The sequence below is a fragment of the Lissotriton vulgaris genome, chromosome 2_1 (genome assembly GCF_964263255.1).
Source record: "Lissotriton vulgaris chromosome 2_1, aLisVul1.2, whole genome shotgun sequence".
NCBI lineage: Eukaryota > Metazoa > Chordata > Amphibia > Caudata > Salamandridae > Lissotriton > Lissotriton vulgaris.
In genome coordinates this window covers 338,478,306-338,504,779 of record NC_141687.1, presented here as the reverse complement: position 1 = coordinate 338,504,779, position 26,474 = coordinate 338,478,306, and the positions used below count along the sequence as shown (strand labels likewise).

Genomic DNA, 26,474 nt, shown 5'->3' with positions numbered 1-26,474 from the left:
CTTTATAAGGTTTCACTGGTTGGACATACTGAAGAACTGTAATGATTTATGCATTTATGCTATTATTATACATTGTATATACAAATGTACAATTATGCCTTTTACATTTTGAAAGGGCTGGGGTTTTTAGTGGTCTTGCTTGCACATTTATGTAATGTATTAATGGCCATTTGATAAAGCAAATATGGAAGTGTTTCGTCTATGTCCATGAATATTCTAATTGCACTTGCACTTTAAAAAGCGAGTAAAATTGCTGATGAGTTGTCTTGTGATCAAGGGCGGGATCACCCAAAACGCGTATTGACAGACTTGGCTGAATAAAAAATATGCACAGGATATTTGGGTCCAGGTTCGTTTGTTCTTAAGGCAAGAGAGGTGAAGGCGAGTTGGAGCAGTATATATATATATATATTTTTTCAGAATTCACCGTCTACTGTCTAGAGTGCCCCTGCAAGAGTAAGTATATAGGGAGTACTAGCAACCCCACGAAGCTTAGGATCCTAGAACATATGCGGGCGATCGCTAATAAAGGTAGATCCTATCTGGTAGCTCGCCATTTCGCCGAATGTCATCAGAGCAACAGAGATCTGCTAAGCTTCTATTGTATAGATCAAGTAAACCGTCAAGAACGAGGGGGGGGACAGAGAAAAGGCACTAAGAATTTTGAAATCTAGGTATATAATCGATCTAAAAACCAGGACTCCATGCGGCCTGAATAATGACGAAGAGCTGTGGGTCCACCTTTAACATAAACGCATGGGATCATGCATCTTCCAACTGTATATATCCATACTCTAACTGCAGCCATGAGAAATCTAACTACTCCCGGCACACCCAGAACTGTCTTCAGCCCGCCACAAGTTGGAAATTGATTAATAAGAGGAGAAATGCCCATACAGGGCTACAAAACAGGAGAAACCATAGGCAGTTATACTGAGGTCGATTATATTTACAAAGAATGCCAATTGGGAATACATCCCCCCATAGTAAACAACATAAACTGTATAAGATATGGCATAATATCTGACCTTAAAACTGCTTTTGATATCTCCATTAACATCAATTTAATCGGTATGTAAATAATATTATGAAATGTTTGTTATTGGATATGTTTTTAATGAGCACTAAGCACTTTGTATTTGATTGCGTGTTGTTTTTAAACCATGTGTTAAGAAAGAACATATACTACAAGATGGCCGCCACGTTGGCTATTTACAAACATCATCTATGTCAATGATTTGTGAAGTGACCTATGGGTTTAAAACAGCGCTTTTTTTCACTAACAAACTGACACTGACGAAGCTAGAGTAGCGCAACGCGTCTGTCAGGGGTGAAGGGGGGTTTGCAATAAACATTCTTTAATCGGATTCCAGTGTGCTCGCCTTTTTCGACTTGGACAAGTTGAAGTGTAGTGCAATATATATATATATTGGTAATTAACTTTTGGAAAGCTGAGCCGGTTTTAAGAATAAAGGGTTCTGTGAACTTATTTTTCGTGGGGTGGCGTCCTTAAGCAGAAGGCCATTTGAAGTCATTTTCATACACGGCAGCCTCGCCGTGAAGGATGCACCGCCATTAAATGGAACATGGGTCTGCAAGGTTGGAACTGTGCTTAACCTGTCTGCAGCACGAGAAATACAATAAGAGGAACCGGCATGACTTTCTGAGGCCCACTAGAGGGCTTGAACAGAAACCGAACAATTAACACTGTTTAAAACAATATCTGTAAGCAAAACACAGACCCCACTAGTGGGGGAGAATTGGGCACAGCATAAAGACTTCCAGTCCCAGGATGCATACGAACTTACTCACCTGAAAGTGCGAGGCCTCCGGAGAGGCTAATTGATGAAAAAAATTAATTGAAGGCTGGAAAATGTGCTGCGCAGATCTGTGGCTGACAGTTTGTGTTTCTCCCTTTGAAAAAGAAGCAAGGTGCTTTGAAACGCGTCAGGGATGGTAATTAACTTTTGGAAAGCTAAGCCGGCTTTAGGAATAAAGGGTTCTGTGAACTTATTTTTCGTGGAGTCGCGTCCTTAAGCAGAAGGCCATTTGAAGTAATATATATATTGTCCACCAAAGAGCCCTTGAGCTTCGAGAGGGCACACTACACCAACTTGCACCTTCCAGCAGTGCATGCCTCGCTGTAACTTGGTTTCTGGCATTCCTTAAAATATATCAGATCCGACCCGTTTCGAGGCCGAAGCGCACCGTATTCATGGATTCGCTTTTGCTGAGGGAATGACGACTCTGTGCTTTATTTGTTCTTTATTTATTGAACTGAAAACGCCCTAAGTGGGTGTGGCCTTCTAAATGCCGGTTTGCATGCTGGTATCTGAAGTCCATGGTGCACAGAGTTAAATGATACCTTGAGTAGGCTCAGTCCCCCAGCGGTATTTGCGCTTAATTTTCAAACCTTGAGTAGGCAGGGCAGTCCAGAAATCAAGTAAAATCACCGTCGAGTCAGTGTGCTTGAGGGAAAAGATAGTTTTTTTCCCAAGCTGTTTCCCATGCGACTTCTTCGTCCGAGGAGAAACTGGTCCCCCGCTTTCTGTACCTGTCAGTGATGGTTTAGAATTGCAGGTCCCTGAAGAACCTTTTTCCATCACTGAGGTACAAACGGCCATTAAGAATTTAGCCCCGGGAAAGGCGGCAGGCCTGATGGGCTTCCTGGAGATTTGCTTCTACATGACCCTGCGACCTGGGCAAACTTCATCTCCCTAATAATGAATCTGATTACCAGGGGTTACCCAGTTCCGGATTCGAGTAAGGGAGCTGAGGTCGTAACAGTGTGTAAAAAAGGTGCGAGAGATGACCCTGCCAACTACAGGCCGATCAGTCTGATCGACGTGATCTAGAAGGTGGTTGGCAGGGTCATCATCTCTAGGGTAGGGTCGTGGATAGAGGAAGAGAGTAACCTTTCCCACTTCCAAGCGGGTTTTAGGCAGAAGGTGGGTACGATGGACCAGGTATTCAGATTTTTGCTGTGTACTGGAAGACCGTGACCATTGGGAAAGGCAGCCTTTATCTGTCGTTTATAGATCTTAAGACTGCCTTTGATTTAGTGCCGCGCCCTAAATTGTGGCAGGTGCTGCAAGACCTGGGCAACCTCATTGCCCTATTGAATTCGTTAAGAAATTGCATGAGGGGAATTATGCAAACATCAGATGGGGGGACCAGGGGCAGTTGACAGAGAGAGTGGCTGTGAACAGGGGGGTCCGCCAGGGCTGTGTGATGGCACCGACCTTGTTCTCTCTCTTTGTTAATGGGGTGGTAGACCATTTGAGGGAGGACCCGGCCAATGCCCCAGCCCTGGCGGGGGAGAAAATACCCACCCTGCTCTTTGCCTTCGACACCCTCCTAATATCTAAAACCCCGGCAGGCCTCCAAAAGTTGCTATATCGATTTAGTTCATTCTGTGATGAAAGAGGCCTTACCATTAACACTACTAAGACAAAGCTTATGGCCATGTCACCTTCAAAGAGATTTAAGAATAATGTCTCCCTCGATGGTACTCCATTGGAGGTGGTAGACTCATTTGACTATTTGGGGGTAAGGGTTAACAGCCGGATGAATTGGAAAACCCATATGGCCAAAATGCTTCTTAACCACAAGCGAGTATCAGGAGCTATTTTAAGGGAACATCGAGAGTCTATGAGTAAACCTATAGCCCCTGCCCTTGTGGTGTATGAAGGGAAAGCATTGTCCTCTGCAGTTTATGGATCTGAGCTGTGGGGGTTTGAGAATACTATTGATTTAGTAAGGTCAGAAAATAAGTTTTTGAGAGAGCTGGTCTCACTCCCCATTTCCACCCTTGTAAAACCCTTGCGCCACGATATGGGAAGGCGTTCATTAAAAGACATAGTTTGTCTCCGCCCTCTATTATTCTGGCTACGTCTTAGAATGACACCGGAATTGGCAAACTATGTGACTGTCCTGGATGAATTCATTAAACTCAACACTGTTAATAAGATCAAATGGTTGAGTAATCTCAAGCAGCTGATTTTAAAACTAGGGATGAGTGAAATTTGGGACAGCCAATGCCCACCACCAAAACAAATAATGAAGAAGATATATTGGGACTGGGTACAGGAGGAGGAGCTACGCAGCTGTAAATGGGGAATTCTCACAGAACAATTTCTGGAGCACAAACCTGTTAGGAGGCTCGAACCGTTTCTTGATTTTATACAAAAGCCCAGTGATAGATCACTCTATTAAAAATTGAGGTTCGGGATCCTCCCGGTAAATGTAACTACAGCAGGTTGGAAAAAGACAGCTCCACTATAACATCGTGCCCCGGGTGCTCAGCTCCCATTGAGTCTGTGACCTATTTTTTCTTTGCATGTTCAGCATACAGGGTTGCTAGGAAAACATAGTTAAAACCAATTTGCAAAGAGCTGGGTCTTAGGTGCCACAAGATGGCCCTACGTGTTTTAACCTCTGATGCATCATCCCTGGTAACAGTCTGTGGGGTAGCAAAGTACTTGGGTAGTGCCTGGCAGACACGTTCAAGGCTGTTAAAGCGAACTTCCACATAGAAGGCTGAGTGCTTGATTGATTAAGGTATTTTTAGCATTTTATATTGAGATTATGTGTTCTGTTTTTATTGTATATATATTTTTTATTTAAAAAAAAAAACAATATCTATTTATCCGCACTATAGTTGTATGTATAATGGATTGATGGATTTCTTATTTTATAATGTATATGGATGTGCATACTTTTATGATAAATCTTTTATCGAATAAAGTACATACAACAAAAGTGGCAGCATTCAGGGTAATTTTGGTGCTGTGGTTGGAGCGCAAGCTGGATTGGGAGGTGTCCAACAGATTGTTGTTCTTTAGGTATTCTGTGAGTTGTGGTTGATGGCTTTCTCAAGGACTTTGGTGGGAAAAGGGAGCAGAAAGATGGGGAGATAACTCTTGAGTTAGCTGGGGTCAGCACAGGGGTTCTTGAGGAGGGGTTTGACCTCTGCATGTTTCCATTCTTTGGGGACAGTGGACGTGGTGATGATGTGTTTAAGATGGAAGTCTGTGGGTGCTCCTGAGAGGATGGAGTTTATGATGGCCATGGTGTTCTGAGTAGTGAGCTGTTCCCATGTGGTGAGTGGGTGGTTTGAGGTTTGAAGTTTTTGTAGATGGTGGATATCTTGTCGTGGTAGAAGTCTACCATGGTTTCGCAGTGTTCTTGGGGAAGGGATGATGGTGTTCTTAGTGGCTGATGGGCTGGAGAACTCTGTCAATGTTGAAGAGTTATTTGCTGTGATTGGAGTTGGCTTTGATACATTTGACCAGAGTGCATCTTTTTGTGTCTTTCATGCGTTGGTGGTAATTGTTGAGGGCTGTCTTAAGAGTAGCTCGGTTCTTGCTGGTGAGCCATCTCCTTTCTGGATGCTTGCAGTTGCATTTCATGGCTCTGAGTTCCGCCGTATACCAGCTGCCCTGCTCAGTAAATCTCTTGGGTTTGGAGGGCTACTTTGTCAGCCCAGTTAGTGATCAAGGTGTAGAAATTCTTAATGGCCTTTTCGAGGTTGGTAGCAGGATCGGGCTCAGTGGTGTTGAGGGCGTCAGTCCACTGGTTCTCTGTTATTTTGTTCCAGCTGCAGTGGAAGGAGCTGGAAGTCTTGATGGTGGTGGAAGGGGATCCTGTGATGTTGAAGTGGAAGGTAGCATGGTCGATCCAGGTGAGCTCGGTGACATGACTGTATTTAATTCTGCTGCTGGCAGTAAAGAGGGAGTTAAGCATGTTTCCTGCGCTGTGTGTTGGGTTGGTGACCAGTTTGGTGAGGCTGATGTTGCTCATGCTTTCCAGGAGGTTGACAGTGTTTGTGTCATTGAGATCATCGTGGTGGAAATTGAGGTTGCTGAGGAGGATGTAGTACTTGGAACCAATGGCAAGTGGGGTGATGAAGCCCAGGATGGCATTGTAGAAGAAGGGGCATGTACCTGGGGGTCTGCAGGCAAGGGTGCTTTTGATGGTGGTTCTGCATTTGGTACGATGATGGAAGTTGAGATGTTCCATAATTGGTGTGGTATCATCTTCAGTGGTGGTGTACCGGATGGTTTCTTTGTGGATGATGGCGAGGCCGCCTCTGTGTTTGTTGGTGCGGTCTCTGTGAATCATCTTGTAGCCTTCGGGGGTCGCAGTGGTGATGTCAGAAGTAGGGTTGAGCCAGGTCTCGGTGATAAAGATGACGTAGGGGCGAGGTAGGTGATGGTGTCCAAGATTTTGGTGGCATTCTCGCAGGGTGATCGTGCATTGAGCAGGAGGCAGTGAAGTTGTTTTGATACTGTTATGGTTGTCGTGGTGGTGGTGGACGAGCGTGTAGGAGTTTCAGTGATGCAGACGAAGAGACAGTGTCAGCAGGAAAACAATCCTACCATCGAGTATGGTGAGGTGTGTCTGCAGTTGTTGTCCGGAATCCAGAACTTGTAGGGGGTGTATCTTTGGGTGGTGCGAGAGCCAGGATTCCTGGTGCTGTGCACAGTCCAGTTACAGACGGCTTGCCTTTCGCACACCAGTGACATGCAAGCGGCACTGCTGCGGCACGGCTACGCTCTGACCTTAATTAAATAGATCCTGGGAGGTGGGAGGGGCGCTGGGTGGGGCTGACAAGCAGCAAGAGGGAAAAAACAAGAGCAAGACCAGGAAAAACGAGCGGGAGGACGTGCAGGGAAAATAGAAAAGATAGTGAAAAATTAAAAGCTAACTGCGAAATACAATGGCAGAATTAACAATGACATCAGTGCTGATATTTAAAACTAAGGCTAACAAACAATGACAGAATTAACTGCGTTGCTGTCCCCCACCCTTCGATGTCAGTGCCATGATGATGTGGTTGTTTAAAGTGCTCTATAAATAAATATTCATTCTTCCCTCTCCACCCTCCTTCGGTGGTGTACCTAATCCTAATTGGTCGTTGTCTTGTATGCGTTTAGTCCTCCCTTGATAAGTTTGTCATTTGTTCCAGCAACAAACCAACAAAGCCTGCAGTTCTCAGCAAGTGTGCATGTTGTGTTTCTTAGGATAAAAACAGTGGTCCACGTTTACTTTTGAACAGCAAGTGCCCTCCCAGAATGCCATGTAGCACAAAGGGGAGCCTCAATCGACTTTTGCACACAAAAGCTAAAACACCACGAAAGAAACGCTTTCCACTACAAAGCAACACATTGACATATATTATCATCCAATAATATATTCAAATGGAGCCTAACGGGTGGCAACAGGGCAAATACCCCTCAGACGCCATGCAAATCACAATCTAAAAATAGCATGGCCTGGCTTTGAGTAAAATCCTAGCTCCAAACAAAACCACTCAAACAATTGCTAATGGGATTATTATCATGTGGCATATGTAATTTCCATGAAATTACACATTTTTTATGACTTGACTTTGGTCGACTCTCATCACGTAGAACACTGGATCTGAGGAACAAATCGCAGGAAAGAAGTTTGCTGGCTTGGTTTTGAAACATGGGGCAAAGTTTAAAGCAGTGTGCAAATATGTCAGTGGGCCTTATTTACAGAAAGTGCAGCAGCAGCATGGCACCGCAAGCCCTTTGGCTGCGCCACGCTGCACTACATTCAAAGCACAGGGATGCGTAATATTTACAACAATATGATGCATCACTGTGCATTCCCCTGCACTGGCGCACACTCTGCTGCCATGCGCCACACAGGCACCTTTGTGCCATGGTGCAAGGGTGCTGCATTGCGGAGCCATTGTTTCTGTGAAGAAAGGTGTACCTTCCTGCACAAAACCACTAAAAAAAATAAAAAAGGTGTTTTCCTCTTCCTGTGTGTGCTACAGAATGCAGTACTCCTAGAAAGGAAAAAACAAGAAGAAATGTAAACATTTCTCCTCCTCGTTGCGCCTCGTGCATTTCCAGGTTTATGAATTCTTGTAAATCTGGAAATACAGCAGCAACACCCATGTAACGCAAGTGTTGTGTGAGAAGGGGCCATATTTATTAGGACAGGAAAAGCCACCCTGCATGGTTTTTCAGAGGTTCCGCCAGCGGCCAATGGCGCAAGGGGCTTGCAAATAAGCCTCGGCATTTTTGGACAACTATGACTAATTACATCATCAACAATCACAGTCTAATCTTTAATCGTTTACAGGAGTATCACTGGAGATTTGCATGCACCTCTTCGCATATTAGTATATCTGGGCCCGCATCTCTGCACTTTTTAATTAAATCTGTTTGTAGCTTGCAAGATGTTTCTTCCGCCTGGCTGTAAATCAAAATGCATTTTTTGAAGCAAATACGTTGAAACTTACGATGACTTTCATTTGACCTACAAAAACATATGAAGGTGGCACTGACTTTGTACTTGGTGAATAACGTCGGTTAGGGTAACCAACCGTCCGTAAATTTCACAGACTGTCCGTAATTTGGACTTCACGTCGGTTATCCGTGAGGAACCCTTTTAGGGACGCCTTTTATCCGTAATTTTGGCCATCACAGGGAGCAGCACGGCTCCCCTGTGAGAAGCCTTAGCCCCTTGATGTTGGCCCCTTGATGTTGGCGCCTAGCACTCCTCCTCGAGCACAAGAGCAGCCCCACCCTGCCAATTGTTATTCTGTATGCCAACTAATTGCCACATACAGAATGTCAATGTGGCAGTCTGGGGTGTAACAGCATGTGGTGCCCTCCTCCTGCCTCAGTGTATAGCGGAGCATTCTGTTAGATAAAAGGTAAAACGCCAATGCTGCAATGTTAGAAAACAGTTTACATAAAGAAGCCTATGAAACAAGTTAAAAAGAACAGGTTATATTCTTTCACTATCTCATCATTTTAGAACTGAAGTATTTTCAATATTATAGGGCGGAGGTGAGAGGCGCAGGCGAGCGGGACTGCGAGGACCAGCAGCCCATCTGTCATCGTCAGCTGGTTCCTCTTCCCGCCGCGCCGCGCCCCCTCCCAGTGCCGCGCCCCCCCCTGCCTGAAGTGTACTTAACTCCTCGCGGCCCCCGCTCCGCGGGTGCCGCTCGTGTGGAGAAGTCTTTCCTTTCCTTTCCGGTTGTCCGCTCGTCATTGCTTGGCTGGGAGCCTACGCCTGCTTCTGGGGAGACGCTGACAGTGAGACCGGCCGCAGCGGAGGTGAGAGGCGCAGGCGAGCGGGACTGCGAGGACCAGCAGCCCATCTGTCATCGTCAGCTGGTTCCTCTTCCCGCCGCGCCGCGCCCCCTCCCAGTGCCGCGCCCCCCCCTGCCTGAAGTGTACTTAACTCCTCGCGGCCCCCGCTCCGCGGGTGCCGCTCGTGTGGAGAAGTCTTTCCTTTCCTTTCCGGTTGTCCGCTCGCCATTGCTTGGCTGGGAGCCTACGCCTGCTTCTGGGGAGACGCTGACAGTGAGACCGGCCGCAGCGGAGGTGAGAGGCGCAGGCGAGCGGGACTGCGAGGACCAGCAGCCCATCTGTCATCGTCAGCTGGTTCCTCTTCCCGCCGCGCCGCGCCCCCTCCCAGTGCCACGCCCCCTTGTCATACTTAGGTGAACCTGCTCACGCGCATCGCGGGACGCGCGCGGGGCGGCCACCGGGGCGAAGACCGGGCAAAGAGCGGGCCGTTCTAGGCCGTTAGAGGCCGGCAGAGACCGGACCGGGCCACCCCTCTGACGCCCTGGGTCTTCTATACCTCCCCCTTCATATTCCAGCATGGCGACCAGATCCTCACGAAGCAAGTCTGCCCAACTAGGTACAAGCACTCTGGACAAATTCTTTCCTAAGACGAGCAACCTAGCTAGTAAATGCTCGTCAATCCCTGAGGCCCACCTTGAGATGGGCCCGGAAAGTGTGTTTCTGGACCAGGGGGACACCTTTTCTACAGAGGCGAGTACACCGCTCGCATTGGATGCCTCTCACATGTCACTATTGGATAGCATTGATCAGACGATTGAGTCGGTCCTTCAGCAACTAAGAACTCCCCTGAGGCAGAGGGACAGGAACTCCCCCCGGTTATCCGGGATCTCTGATCACCTTACCATCCAGGATACCAGAGGAACAGTTCCACAAGACGCAGGTCAGGCTGACTTGCTCATAGATGCTGAGGGTAGTATAGTACAGCACCCCCCTAAAAGGAAAAGGGTTAGGAAGGCAAAGAAGGCAAAGAGGGCCAAAGTGGACATAGTAGAGCTGAATCAGACCGACAGCATAGACATTTCTGCCTCCCCCGACCTTAATTTATCAGGGACTAGGCTGATTTGTAGGGGCTCTCCAGCTCCTGCTTCTTTACCCTCGCACACGGGTCCCTTTATTTTCGGTGGGTCAACTACTACCTCTTCCAGCACTGACTCCTTAGCTATCACACTCACTGGCATTATGAGGGATTTGTTAGCTCCCATTTCAGCCAAACTGGACGCCATAGAGTCCAGATTGAAGGCCCTGGAAAGCACTCACCCAAGGAAAAGTCCCGGGTCAGATAGTAATATGACCAATCGCGCTTCAGTCCCCCGGACCTCCTTGGTGAATAGCCTGCGGTCCGGTATACCGACACAGGGGGCCAATACGGTACTGTCGGGCACGGCCGGGGCGCCTGATTCCCAGGCGCCCCCCTTGTTGCCCTCGGCGCCCAGGCCCCCTGTTCCGGCTCCAAGGAGATCGAAGCAACTCCCGGTGCCACAGACTGGGGGTGCCGAGATCCCTACAAATGGCGCCACTGATGGTCCTGCCCCCCAATGTGATAGGCGTAGGGTGGTCAACCTGCCCCCAGAAGCGGTCCCTTACACGGTAATCATGGTGGGGGTACCTGAGCTGACTGGTGATACGAGGGAGCCCCAAGACTCGCTAAGGAACAAAGTGATAAGCTGGCTTAGCATCAATAGACCGCTGCCCCCTAACCTGAAAGGCGAGGTCTTGATGGCCAGGAGAATCCCTTGGATTGGTTACACCCCAAAGAATAAGGCTGGGGACTGCATCATCATAAGCTTTAAAAGCCCCCACGTAGCCAACTATATTTCTAATTGGCTTGCCAGGCCTGACAAGTCCAATATAGAATTAGTCCCCCTCTCGTACTTCTACCCAAATGCAAACAGTACAGAGCCAAGGGGGGAGAAGGGGTGGACTAGGGTGGGCTATGCTGTGGATGGCTCACGCTACAGACCAAGGCACCACCCTCCGCACGTCCAGGCAAGCTTTGCACATTATAATAGATTCTCCTGCCTAGACCAGGTCGACTGACTACATATCAGTGGTACCTCGTCAGGCTCGGGAAAGATGGTAGATGAGGCCCCCAGGGGGGCGGGTGAGAGCAGAACCCCTGTAGTTGAACCTGGATCCCTGGTAAATGCTAAAGGCAAAGAGCAAGGTCGGGTGGGAACGACTGCGTCTCCCGCACCAGAACATGCTCCACCCAGCAGCGGTGTTAGTTTGGGCTTACAGGGGATTTCTCACAACGTTGGGACTGGCCACATTCCACAACCCGGGGGGGTCGAGCTGGCTGGCCCTCCTACCAGTGTGCCAGGAATCCACCCATCTACTGACTATATGCAATCCCCTAATGAGGGTCAAGGTGCTCTACCAACAGTCCAGGGACTGAGAATTGTTTCTTGGAATGTAGCGGGCATTGCAAATAAGGAAGGCACACCGGAGTGGGACCAGCTACTTGCCTGTAGCGACATCCTGCTCCTTCAAGAAACTTGGGCACGGGACACTGTAACCAGGAATGGGTTTGACATATTTGAGATCCCTGCCAAATGGGGCGGGAGGGGGAGGCCGTCGGGCGGGTTGGCGATCTGGATTGCGAGTCACACTGGATGTCAGGCGGAACAGGTACTTACGTCCTCGCAGGACATCCAGTGTGTTCGGCTCACATGGCCTGGCAAACCATCATGGGCCATTGTGAATGTCTACTCTCGGCCGGTTGCTGCGCCTGACGAATCCCCCACCCTAAACGATCTCTCCTCCTTCCTGGGGCAGTTGCCGGGAGATCTCAAGGTGGTGCTTGGAGGAGACTTCAATTGCCACTTTGAACCCCTGGAGGGCATGTCGGAGGGTGCCCTTACGGCGGAAGACGATTACTGGGGAGTCCCACCATCGTCCTCCCCTTATCCTAAAGCCTGGTCCCCCCTCGTAATACAACTCATGTCCCTTACCCTGAACTACGCACTGAGGGCATGTAATGGGCGCACCATCTCCGACACACCCTCAGTGTGTACTTTTAACAGGCGGGGTCATGAGTCGAGGCTAGACTACATCATGGTGGATATCTCACTCTGGCCTAAAGTCCGTGACTTTAGGGTAATAAGTAGGTCGGACAGCGATCATAACGCCCTGTGCTTAGATATCCAGTGGCCTCTCCATGTAGTGGGAAAAGTGGCAGAAAACTCTGGGGGAGAGGAGGGGGTTTTGGTCCTCAAAACCTGCAGGCGACGGGTTAAGTGGGGAAAACTGGTGAGCTCAGAAGAGGCCATTAGTAAACTATACGGGCTGGCAATCCCAAGGTTTATGGAGGTGGATGCACTGCTAAATGCACCAAGAACCCCGGAATATAATAAGAAGTTGGGTGACATCCACCAGGGTCTCGTAAGAGATTTGGCTGAGGTATTCCACCCGCTGGTGCCAAATAGGAAGAAAAAGACTCGCGTTCCCACGTGGTACACCTCCTCTTGTAGGGCAGCAAAGTCTGAGCTCATTGCTGCAATAAAAGAGGGGTCAAGTAAGGCTGAGGTGCGCGCCCTTAGGAAACACTATAAAACAGTGATGGCGTCTGCCAGGACTGACTGGGACTGGAACCACTGGCACGAACTCTGTGATGCCCTAAAAGTTAGGGACTCTCGCAAATTCTGGGCTCTTGTTAACAATGGCACAGGGGAACTTAAGAGCGCAGTGGAACCAAACATTGCCCCTGAGGTCTGGGAGGCCCATTTTGGGGAACTCTACAAAGAATCCAATCCCTGTCCTGTTACAGCTCTGGATGCGTTCTCTGGCTTGCAGGACTGCGAACTGGAATTATCCCTGGGGGAAGTGGAGGCAGCCCTGAAGCAACTACCACCGGGGAAGGCGCCGGGTCTAGATAGGCTACCTGGGGATTTGTTTAGGCACCACCTGGACATCTGGGGCCCTTACCTTCTCGTTCTTTTTAATGCCATCATAGGAGGTATGCCAATCCCCGGGTCGTGGCTGGGGGCAGAGATTGTTCCGATCCATAAGAAGGGATCTACTCTGCGCCCCGTCAATTACAGGCCCATTAGCCTAATAGACGTCCCCCAGAAGCTTTTTGCGCGCCTCATCCTCAATCACCTCCTCGACTGGGTGGAGGAAAATAACATCATGACCCCCCTCCAGGCTGGCTTCAGAAAGAACACCTCGACCATGGACCAGATCTTCCGCCTTCTCCTCCTTTACTGGAAGACTGTCACCATAGAGGGCGGTAGACTGTACATGGTCTTCGTGGATCTGAGGTCAGCCTTTGACCTAGTCCCTAGAGGGAAACTCTGGGAGGTTTTGCATCAACTAGGAGTGCCCCCACACCTTCTCAGTACCATCATCAGGCTTCACGAGGACAACTATGCCCAAGTAAGGTGTGGGAGGGATGGTAAGCTCTCGGGCAAATTCCCTGTCCTCAGAGGAGTCAGACAGGGTTGTGTCCTGGCGCCAACCCTCTTCTGCCTGTTCATTAACAGTGTCATTCAACATCTTGACACTGTTGAGGACAATGATGCTCCGGTTTTGGCAGGCAGGAGGGTTCCGGCAATCATGTTTGCTGATGATACCCTCCTGCTTTCCAAATCCCCCATGGGGATCCAGAGGATTGTAGATGGTTTTGGTCTTTTCTGTCAGCAACATGGGTTGGAGGTCAACACAGAAAAGACTAAGTTTATGATCTTTAATCCCCCAGCGAGAACCAGACCCAACCCAAAACTGGGGGAAGTTAGCCTTGAGAGGGTCTCGACCTTTGTCTATCTGGGGGTAACTCTGCAAGAAAACCTGGCCTGGGACTCCCAGATAGCGAGATCAAGGTTGAAGCTATCCCAGCTAGCGGGTGCACTCCTTAAGGTCGCAAATAAATCCACCTTCAAGCCTGTAAGCCCAGCTATCGAAACCTATAGAACTCAAGCGAAGGCAGCAGCCATGTATGGCAGCGAGCTGTGGGGTTTCAAAGCAGGGAAGGCACTGCTAGCGGTGGAAAATACGTTTTTGAGACGCCTGCTTGCTCTCCCGAAGGGAACGCCACTGCTACCCCTAAGACTGGATCTGGGCTTGCACTCTATTGCTGAGGATCTTTTATCTAAACCTGTGAAGTTCTGGCATCGGATATGGTCCACCGAGGAACTGCATCATTATAGGCAGGACCTTATCAATGTACTGAGGTTGAATGGCAGTAACAAAATCCCCTGGCTGGCTTTTATTAAATCAGAACTGTCCAGTCTGAATTTGCCTGACCTTTGGGATGACCCAGCTCAGGGTTGTCAAAGGATCACACGCAAAACTCTTGCCCAGCTGTACAAAAGCAAAAATTTGGCTGACATGGTGAATGCTCACAGCACCGGCACCCTTACGAATTGTTTTATGGAGTCCAAAAATTCTTACCTGTTTGAACCTTTTATGGATTTTATCTTTCCCTTGCTGGCGAGGAAATTGTTCCTGCAATGGAGGTTTGGCACACTTCCCACTAAAGTATTTACACACAAATGGCGCCCTGGGGATGACAAACTCTGTCCATGTTGCAAAACCAAGAACGAAGATGACCTCCACATAATGTTTGTCTGCCACGCATACCGGAATCCCAGGAAGCGCTGGATTGCCCCGCTGTGTCGGAACCTGGGTTTTCGCGAATACCTTCAAGCATACAGGGTGATGAAAACAAATACCCTGGGACATATTGTGTTTGCGGTGTCGAAATTCTTAATGGCAGCTTGGCTAATAAGGGAAAAAATGACCCCCTGAACTGGTGCCCTACCCCATGCAGATCCTCTAGCCTTTTATATGTAAATATTTCTGTAACATATGAATTCTATTTTACTGTGTATTTATGTACTGTATTTTATTGCATCTTTTATGGTCCACTGTGACCGAAATAAAGAATTTTTGGAATTGGAATTGGAATATTATATTCAACAAAGTCATGGTTACTGCTCTTTTATAATTACAACTATTGACAAAGTCAATAGTCCTGGCTTGTTGTTGGTGTAATGATACTTTCTGTATTATATATCTGGATGCAATGACAGAAACAACATAATACCTGTCGAGCGAAACACTATGCTAAGCACAAATTTTTAGCCTAGGTGTTTTAAACCACTCCCTTAATTACAACAAACACCCCCTTTGAAGAGACCCTCCAGGTTTTTTTTTTGCACCACTTAAAGCCCTGGAAACAACACCATGTCACAGTCCCCTCACATTCTGGCACTGTGCATCAAGCATTACTCATGACTTCTAGTTTTCAGATTACCTATGTGCAGGGGCATAATGAACCCTCCCCCCCCCCCCCCACCCCACCCCTTGCTTTAGGAACTACAGCAAGGTGAAGTTCTTGATGGGCCTCTTCTGTCTGCAACTCTGCAGACAAAGGCTCCGCTCATAATGTGAAAAAGGTGGGTGAGTAAATGAATGAAGGAATGTGTGAATGGCTGGATGGATTAGTGAAAGGATGAATGAAAGGGTGTATGGATAGATAATGAAAGAAAGGATGGGTGGATGAGTGAATGAGTGGAAGTATGGATGAGAGAAAAGGTAAATAGATGGATGTATGGGTGGAAGAGTAGATAGATGGGTAAAAGGGTAGACAGGTGTGTGAAAGGATGGATGGGTGGATGGATGAGTGAAAGGGTGGATGGATTGATAAATTGATAAGTGAAAGGGTGGATGGATGGATAAGTTAAAGAGTGGATGCAAGGATTGATGAGTGAGTGAAAGGGTGTAGATGGACAAAAGGATGGATAGATGAGTGAAGACGTGAAAGGGTGGATGGATGAGAGAACGGATGGATGAGTAATAGGGTCAATGAATGGATTCATGAGTAGATGAGTGGGTGGGTGGAAGGATGGATGGATAAGTGAAAGTGGGATGGAGAGAGAAAGGGAGGATGAATGACTAAAAGGGTGAATGGGTGGAAGAATAAGTGACTGGGTAGATTGATGAGTAAGTGAGAGGATGGCTGGATGGGTGAAAGGGTAAATGACTGGATAGATGAGTGAATAGATGAATGGGTAGAAGAGTGGATGGATGACTGTACGGATGGATGGGGTGAAAGGGTGGGTGGATAAATAATGGATATATGAGTGAAAGGGTGGATGGAGGGATGGATGAATGAAATGATGGATGGAAGGATACATGGTGGATAGGTTTGCAAATGGTTGACTATGTTTGGATATAGATGGGCACATAGATGGAAGGACAGAATGAATGGTGAAAGACTGAATAATATATAAAAGAATGATTACACCATGTATCACCCATTATCTTAAGTAACATTTCCTATACATTGACTTTCCCGTTTAAATGAGTCATTGTCTCTATATAATGTGTGTGTGATGTAACGCACTCTGACACCCTGTCCTACATACTTGGGATGGATATCACTATAAAAGAAATTAAATACACATGAGAGACGGTCTATGTGAAGATGAGGGGCACCATTGGAGGGTGGTAGCAAGGCCGGACTGGCCAACCGGGCATCAGGTGTTTCCCTAGGAGGCTGGAAAGGGGGTGAAGGGCGGTTTTGTTATTTGGGGCTGGCACTGCCAAGTTCCTTGTTTATCCAGTAGTTTTCAATCAACAATAAAAGCGGCCTCACTTATATTCAGGTGTGGTTTACCATCGTCTGGCGACTAATGTACCTGCTGGAGCGAGATACCAGTTTAGAATCGTCTAAGGTAGCAAGCTGCGGCCATACTGTAAAACAGTGAAGTGCACGATTGTCTCGACCTAATATAAACTTATTTTAACTTGTACTTAAGTGTTTGTCTATTTACTTACTTATATACTATTGCGCGACCTCCTCTGACACGTCTGTAAAACTTATTTTTGTCCTGAATTTTTGTCGTGAATTTTGACTGCTTGTCCTGAATTTTTACACTCGCCGTCCTGAATTTGCACCCATGCCAGTTGGTCACCCTAACGCTGGTGCCTCCAGTAGAGCTCTGCTTTTACTGGGATCTACAATCACTTGAACGCTGTTCCTCTTGATTCCGTGGTTTTGAGCTTTCTCTGCTAACAGTTCATGAGTGGCGGTTCCTAATTAAGCATATTCAAGTCCACTAACTTATCCCAAATGGATAAAGCAGTCATCGAAAATACATACGTAGCTCGCGCAGTTATGAAGTACATTAAACTTGCAATAACGTCGATTAGCGACCTGTAACACAAAAAAGCTACTGCTACATACAGTGGCATTCTGCCGTGTTGCCACAGCGCCATCTTTTGGTTAATAGGGGAACTTTTGTCCAAAATTACTGTGACGAGCGATAAATATGAAACAGAAGACTAGCAATTTGGCAACTAATGTATTACTTTGCACGGTTTCACATCATAGCTTACTGTGAATCATTCTGAAAATCACAGTGTGAGTTTCACACCAAACGTTTGTACATTGGCAGTGTTCTTTCCTGCTTGTGTGGTGAGTTAACGTGGATGACGAGTATCCAATATTTAGTCGAGGCGTTTGATGACAAGTTGACAAAGAAAATATATTCCTGTACAAATGTCAACTGACTCATGGGTAAACCTTTACCTTTGGCAGTTTAATTGGAAAATGTAAAAAAAAAATGTAATGAAAAGTTACATTACTAAAACAAAAGTGCATTTCCCAAGATGGGTGAAGTACCTACATATCAAAGATGTAAATACGAAGGCACTCATTACGAGTGGCCCGGTCATTGGGTGTTATTTATTGCACCTGATAAAATCCGACTCCACCACCTTGACATTTATCAGGTACGATAAATGTCACCCAAATAAGAGTGTTAGGGGAATAACATGCATATTTTGATGCTTGGTGCTTGAAAAACTCCATGTTTTAGAAAATACTGGAAATGTTCCCTTGATAAATATCGGCAAGCTTGACCTGCTGAAATTTATCACGGAACTCATAATTGTGATATGTGAGATACGGAAGTTACAGCCCATACTGCAAATAACTGGGCTGCTTGTAATGATCGCATAATAAGAACATCATTCATAACCAAAAGCCATCACGTTAACTTCATTACACCCTCTTAGACACAGACTAAACATTGCAGTATAAAAAACAGATGAACTGAGCTTCCAGGTGCACATTCTTGTTACATAAAGGTGCATTTTTTTTAAAGTACCTAAGACAAAGGTCTGCTCCGTCTCGCCTTCAGCTTCCTCCAGGATCTCGCTGCAGGCGGCCTGCAGCATCTGCAGCATCTTCTGCAGGTCTTGGAACTCGTGGGCTGGCAGGTCCCGACATTTGCCTGTGCTGACATCAATCACTGCCAGCGCTCGACCAGAGGGCTCCCGGATGGGGACCGCGATGTGCCTCTCACCGTAGGCGTCTGTGGTGATGACCTCTGAGCTGTCTGCACATTTGAAGAGGTAGTCTCTGTGTGAAGAGACATAAACTGTTACACCTGTTGGGATCTCCTGCTATGAAATGGGACAATCCAGGGGCTCACCGCTGCGGGCAGTCAGCCTCATTTACAAGACAATGACGCAGTGTGGCGCCGCAAGCCATTTTATTGTGCCGAGCTCTGTCATTTTCAAAGCACACAGATGTGTCGTATTAACAATATGATGCAGCCATGTGCTCTCCCCTGCGCTGGCACACAATTGGCTGCCATGGGCCAGCACAGGCACCCTTATGCCATTATGCAAGGGTGTCTGCATTGCGGGGATGACTGTTTTTGTGCAGGATAGGACAACTTCCTGTGGTAAAACAATCTTTGATGGCATTTTCTCTTTCTATGCATGCTGAAAAATGCAGCATGCATAGAAAGATGAAAAAACAAACAGAAATAAAAATATCTCTCCTTGTTGCGCCACTCCTATGCCTACCTTGGGCAGGCGCAGGATTCTGACAAATTCCCAGGTTTACAAAACGTTATAAATCTCGGAATGTGTCGGGTTCCATGGATGTTGAGTGGGAACACCCACAGCAACATCCATGGAACGCCCCTTTCATGCAGAGTAATGTGTGAAAGGGGCCCATATTTACAAGGCCATGAAAAGTCATGTAGGGTGAATTTACCTGCCTTGTAAATACGGGCAACCCGTTGTGCAGCCAGGACGTCAAAAATAGGGGAAATGCCAGCAGTGCAATGGGCTTTTAAATGAGGCCCTGTGCTTGCCTATAATATCCATTGTGCCACCATTTATCACACCATGGGCCAGATGTAGGTGGCCCAATACCAGTCGGTAACGGCCGAAATTACCGAATTTGAGATGTAGGGGCCAAATTTCGGATTCGGTAATTTACCGAATCGGTAATTTAAGGAATCGGTAATTTAAGGAATCGGTAAATTACCGAATTCTTAAAATACTGATTCAGTAAATTACCGAATCCAAAATGTAGGGAGCACTCAAGTGAGTGCTTTTTACATTTAAGGATTCGTTATTTACCACCAACTACAAGTTGGTGGTAAATATCGAAAACCTAAAAAAAAGCAATTATTTTGCTTTTCCAACAGTGCGATGTGGCAGACATACATGCCCTGAGGGCATGTATGCGTGCCACATGTGCATCCATGCACTATTCAGAGGTGGAACAGGGTGTCAATGTGACACCCTGCCACCCTTGAAAATGTACCCCCTATTACCGATTCGGTATTTACCGAATCGGTAATACTGAATGGCTTCCCATTCATTCCTATGGGCCTCCAGGCCTATAGGAATGAATGGAATTACTGAATCGGTAAATACCGATACTTACTTACCGAATCTTACCGATTCAGTAATTTTTACTGAAAAATTATCTACATCCCATTTACCTATTCTTAAATCCTGAATCGGTAAAATTCGGTATTTAAGAATAGGTAAATTGAGATTACCTACATCTGGCCCCATATCCGTATCTTTCACACAGTCACTTGGTGAAGAGCCAATATCACTTGGGGGCAGGGAAGACAAAAAACAAGTTACTTACCTGTACAATGTGGTTCTCCAGTATTGTTATCTTTCATAGATTCATATGCTTGTATCTTCCCCATTGTCATGGTGGGAGTCTCACGGTAATTAGAAAGGTAATACCATAGAAGTACATAAGAAACATCCAGAAGGTGAGACAAACTTTGCCAGTCATTAGTCTTCCTATGTAGGTCCAAACTTCGACCAATCGCAGACCAGTCCTAGACCTCAGCTACCCAGTTAGAGCCACCAGACCTCAGATTTCGTGCACAAGTGTGCTAAGGTAAAGAAATAGCCTCAGATCGATTCAGGCTGGACTGTTCCCATGAGGCACAGGGTCAAGACTGATTTGTATATAGCTGGGTCTGCACTGAGGTGGTGGAGTGAGCTAAAGAATAATGATGGATTCAACCCAGATCTGTAACTGGGTGTGAGTGTCTGAAAAGTTTCAGTGCTCTGTCGGTTCAGGGAAGACCTTGCTTGGCAGTTCAGGCTGGACTGTTCCCATGCGGCACAGGGTCAACACTGATTTGCATATAGCTGGATCTGAACTGAGGTGGCAAAGTGAGCTAAAGAATGATGATAGATTGAACCCAGATATGTGACTGGGGGTGAGTGTCTGAAAAGTTTCAACACTCGGTCCATCATCTCCATTTGTTTACTTTGTTCACCCTAAGTTGGCAGGGTGTGCCCAGACATGGGTTTCTTGCTCACTTTGCCACTGGATTCAAGCCAGCCTGGCTGATGAAGGGTGTTACCCAGAAACCGGTTGCAGGATGCTTGTTTCGGGTTCAGGGAAGACCTGGTTTGGCAGTTTGGGTTGGACTGTTCCCATGAGGCCCAAGGTCAAGATTGATTTGCATATAGCTGGGTCTGAACTATAATAATATTAATCCACATTTGTAAAGCGCACAATCACCCGTAAGGGTCTCTAGGCGCTGGGGGCCATCGGGAAGACTAAGCAAGATATTGCCCAGAGTCACATGGTGCTGGGCTAACCTGCCGCCAGTGCCAGGGATGGAACCGTGATCCCCAGATTCCGGAGTCAGTCGCCCTAGCCGCGGCGCCACACCTCTTCCACATTCTGGGGTGGTGAAGTGAGCTAAAGAATGATGATGGATTCAACCCAGATCTGTGACCGGGGGTGAGTGTCTGAAAAGTTTCAGCGCTCCGTCCATCATCCCCTTGTGTTTGCTTTGTTCGCCCTAAATTGGCAGGGTATGCCCAGACGTGGGTCCCTTGCTTACTTTACCACTGGATTCAAGCTAGCCTGGCTGATAAAGGGTGTTACCCAGAAACCGATCCCAGGATGCTTGTTTCCGGTTCAGGTAAGACCTGGCTTGGCAGTTCGGGCTAGACTGTTCCCATGAGGCACAGGGTCAAGACTGATTTGCATATAGCTGGCTCTGAACTGAGGTGGCGAAGTAAGCTAAAGAATGATGATGGATTCAACCTAGATCTGTGACTGGGGGTGAGTGTCTGAAAAGTTTCAGCGCTCCGTCCATCATCTCCTTGTGTTTGCATCAGAATTGGCAAGACTAGACGGGGAGGAGGGAGGGCTGCATGTGAATCTATGAAAGATAACAATACCGGAGAACCACAGTGTACAGGTAAGTAATTTGTTTTTTCTCCAGTATTGAATCTTTCATAGATTCACATGCTTGTATCAGAGTAGTTAGCAGTGTAAAACCATAACTTTCGGTTAGGTGGAGCCCTTCTTTTGCCAGAAGAGACCTATTGAACACATGATAATCTTTATAAATTATACATTAAAACAATTCATAAATAATTCATAACTGTGACAATCAAATACACGAGACCAAATTGAAATAATAGATATGAAAACACTGTACCTTAGTCAAACAGATGTCTCAGGACAGCTTAACCCACAGCAGTGTCCTCTTTCCATGCCAAGTCTAAGCAGTAATGCTTAGTAAATGTGTGCACGTTGGACCATGTTGCTGCTCTACAAATTTCTGGAAGCTACACACCGGCAAACAATGCTGTAGAAGCTGCCACTGGGGAAATCCAATGTGGGTTACTGTTTTTTGAAAGTGCTTGACCCTTTCTAGGTGATGTAAAGGACACAAACAACTGATCAGATTTTCTGAAAGTTTTTGTTCTGTGTATGTAGAACTTGATGCATCACTTCACACCCAAAGAGTGCAATTATCTTTTTTTAGCATTGGATTAAGGATTCTCAAAGTACATGAAAAGCACAACTGGTTCACTTAAGTGAAATGAAGTTGGAACTTTAGGAATGAATTGGGGATTTGTCCTCAACATAAGCTTATCCTGACTGATTTGAAAAAAAGGCTCAGCAATCGTGAAAGGTTAAATCTCACTAACTCTTCTCGCCGACGTGAGGGCTAAGAGTAGAGCCGTCTTCCAAATAACATATTTCAAATCAGCTTTATGAATGGGTTCGAAAGGTGATTTCATCAAATGAGCCAGAACTGTATTTAGTTCCCACGGAACTGCAGGAGGTTTCAAGAGTGGGAAAACTCTGACGAGTCCTTTCATAAACTCCTTAACGCATCTTATTGACCACAAAGAGAGTTCACCTGGCCTTCTACGAAACCTGGAGATTGCCGCCAGGTGCACCTTGATTGATGAGTGAGCAAATTTAGAATGTTCCCATCCATTGCACCTGTAGAGCGTTCCCTCAAGAATTCCTCAGAGGAAATCTACTGGTGAACTTTTCACACTTCTGTTGTTTTCTGTCGCAAACAGATCCAGTTATGGAGTGCCCCACAATTTGAAGACCTGCTTCAACTGGGCGTCGTTTAATTCCCATTTGTGACACTGGTAATTGATTCTGCTTAGAGAATCTGCCCAATTGTTGTCCACGCCCGGAACATGCTCTATCTGTAATGTTATGTTGTGATGAATTATCCTTCTCCAAATCTCCTGGGCCTGTTCTGATAGAGTGAGAGGCCTGGTACCCCCTTGCTTGGTAAGGTAGAACTTTGTTGTGGACTTGTCTGTTCTTACTAGAATGGAGGAACCCTGGATTCTGGGAAGAAAGGTCTGCAGTCCCAGAAACACTGCCTACAGTTCTAAGAGAGTGATGTGTGAACGTATTTCTTGAAGGAACCATTTCCCGTGAATTTGCAGCTCCTGAAGATGCGCCCCCCCCCCCCAACCATCCATTGAGGCGGCTGTCATCATAATATAATGAGGTTGAACTAGCTGGAACGAAAGTCCCGGAGAAATATTGATTTCCTTCTCCCACCATGACAGAGACTGTTTTATTGTCTGAGAGAGGGAGATGACGTCTTCGATTCAACCATGTATCTGCACCCACTGCATGTCTAACTACCTGCAGAGGCCTCAAGTGCAGCCGACAATTTGGAATCAACGGCATGCATAATGACAGCATCCCCAGTAAGGATTTAAATACTCTCACAGAAGTGAACTCTAAGCGCATTATCTTGAGCTTCCGTTCCGAAGTAGGATACGCCTATATTGCGGGTTCCTGTAATGGCTCTGGGCAGCCTACATTATAACTGACGAGGATGGCCAAATTAAACAAGCTGGAGCCGAATCTGGTGCCTTGTATTTCTTCTCCATCTTCGGTAACACAGCCGGGACGGAGGCTGGATTCTTCATTATCTTCAGGCCCTCACTCCAAATATGGTCGCCAATCGAGATGGATCAGACCGATTGCTTTGAAGCATCCTTAAAATCATAAAGAAAACATTCGGTTTGCAGCACAGGTAGAGGCAGATGAAACCTTTTGGATGCTCTCTCAAGCACTTCATGGAAGACCACTATGTCTCCCAGGGGTGGAATAGCCGGAGAAGGAGAAGGCGACGGGGAAGATGGAGCCACATAACCCTTGCACTCTTGGCCAGTGCTTGAAATGGAATAATAGAAGTGCAGGTACTCTGTACCAGAGTACCTGCTTGTTTCTGAGAAGTGCCGGTACTCTCCAATTAAAAGTATAGCATTTCTCTTGAGAGGTGCCGGTACTCTCCCTCTCAAAATAAAAAAGTGCCGGTACTCCATACCGGTCAGTACCGGCCCATTTAAAGCACTGCTCTTGGCCAAGAAGGTCCATATCTTGCGTGAGCTCTTCCTCCTCGGGCTGATCGTCTGGATCACTTTCTATGTAATCATCCTGGATGGAGATACATCGAGGAGCCTGTTTCTTTGCCTGAGCAACAAGGGGTGGAGTAACCACAGGTGGAGGCAGAGCAACTTGAATACTAGGACCACCAGGTGTCAAAGGAATTGGAGCATGAGAGTCCGGAAATCTCTTATAGTAATCATTAACCATGTGTCTGAGATCCGTGACTAGGGAGACTGGGACCAGCATGGAATCCCTCCAAATCTCCTGACGCTCTTCATAAGCCTCGTAGGGATAGTGCCCTTGAAAAGAGTCATAATGCTGAACTTGGGAGTGTCCTGTAAAAGAATATTCCCCTTCCATGTACTCTGATTGTGCTTGTTCTTCCTCTTCCTCTCAGTGTCCTGACATTTGATTCTGAGTTGTGAAAGACCATAGGCGGGACCAAAAAGACTGTCATCCCCTGATTCCTCCGTATCCAGGAGGTGAGAAGGAAGTAAAGGCAAGACCTTGGGTAAAGGTGAAATTCCTTGTGACTTTGGTACCAGATGCAAGCTTCTAGAAACCTATGCATGATCCGTCGACGACGATGTCGACGATGGGAGATGCCTGATAGCGATCATCGTCGATATTGGCCAAGGAGGTGATTTGAACACTACCGTCAGCGGAGGGCCTGTCGACGGGGCCGTCGACACTTCCTTCGACAGCGGCGATGTTCCTGTCGATGAAGTCGTAAACGCGATCATCGGCATTGTGACTGTTGTCGCAGCATTGATAAAGAGATCATCATCACTGTTCTCGTCAACGAAGCCATCACCACAGCCGTCGACGAAGTGGTCGTCACCACAGAAGTCGGAGATTTAGAAGAAGATCTCGACGACGTTCCGCCAAAGGTGTTTTGGTCATCGACATAGCCTGTTGGAGAGGTGTGTCAGGCAAAGAAGCAGCAGACAACTTCTTTAGGCCTGGTTCTTTAGGCTTAGCAGCTGTTTTCTCAGCAATGGAGGATTTTTCTGCCTTTAACTTCTTCACATCAGCCTTTAAGACCCTCAACTTTATGCTTCCTCTCAACAGAAGATGGCCCAGGGCTCTCTTCTATATCAGACCCAGAATCTGATTTTTGATTTCTTCTTCTGGAAGCATAACAATAACCTGGCTTCTCTATCCTTCAAAGTTTTAGCAGGGAATGTTCTACAGTATTTACAGTCTTTTGCCTTATGTTTATGATAACGCCAATTCTTATGTGGATCTTCAGGAAAAAAGTCTTGCTTTCCCACAGGAATATGTCTCGAGGCCAACCATCTTCGCTTCAGAAAATTTCTTCTAAGCTTTTCCCTCAGCGAGCTTTGTTTTTTTGAAAGAGAGAGATGGCGGGGGCGGGTGACAAAGGTGCCTGTCATGTAGTTCTCGCCATGAAAACCCCACCCTCTGAGACAGGCCGCCTCCTCACACTGTGAACGTTGTTTTAAAGTTGACCGGTCTGAGCATCCCAGAGTACCATGAAGAGTACCATGCATCCAGTGCTGACCAGGAAAACACCGGTACCACCCATTTTAGCCACCACTTTCCAGGTATGATCTTCTTATTCTGTTCATTCAATGAAAAGGAGAGCCTTAGGGTATATGTATTTACCACAGAAGAGACGCCTTATTGGCGTGACAAATTAAAACATTTGAACATGGCTGCTAGCTACGTTTTTCTAAAATAGCTTGTACCCACTCGACAATGCCTTTCTTGGCTACCAGATCCAAGAGCTCTGATTACATGCCATGATTGATTGATTGATTACAGCAACCGCTTCATGCTTCACTAGATCATCCTTCAAGCTTTGGCTCCCTGCAGTTTCACCTCCTTTTTTTCAGAGCAAATGTTATTACTCATGGAGATAACATATGTTCCTCTTTGCACAGTAGGTCTCTATGTTCACCTTTCCTTGCACATCTGTATCTGGTAATGACGTGGAATTGTGATGGGTGGAAGGTTCTCTTGTAAATGTTGATAAAAGATTAGAGTGCAAATCACCACTCCACTGAAGAGAACGTATCCTTGGCTTGGCAGAGCCTCATCCTTGCTGCACCTCCCCCTCCAAACAGGCATATGAGTGACCAGCGTTATAGAGCAAGGAGCCTCTTACCTGAATAGATTTTCTTTTCTGCGCAGAGTCCCTGGGGAAGCGTGGATCTCAGAGAGCCCTGTATTATTGTCTGTTGTCATCACCTTGCGTAGAACGTAGTCGGGAACCTGGAAGTAAACACAAAAGTGTTTTATGCACCAATTCAGTCTCACAAGTTTCAAGATAATACATTTTGGTATCCTCTTAAGACATAACTTTGAGTCCAAGCCTTAATATGATGCACATAGACAATATGAGTTCA

General features: G+C 46.7%; 1 protein-coding gene across 2 annotated transcripts in view; it reads right to left on the bottom strand.

Moving 5' to 3' along the window:
* EFCAB5 (EF-hand calcium binding domain 5) overlaps positions 1-26,474 on the bottom strand; it is a 377,049-nt gene that overhangs the window by 104,042 nt on the left and 246,533 nt on the right. For both annotated transcript variants that reach the window (XM_086955085.1, XM_086955086.1), the window contains exons 17-18: positions 26,234-26,340; positions 18,254-18,507 (exon numbers count right to left, since the gene is read on the bottom strand). In XM_086955085.1, the coding sequence (XP_086811211.1) occupies positions 18,254-18,507; positions 26,234-26,340 (361 nt within the window). The remainder of the gene's footprint in view (positions 1-18,253; positions 18,508-26,233; positions 26,341-26,474) is intronic.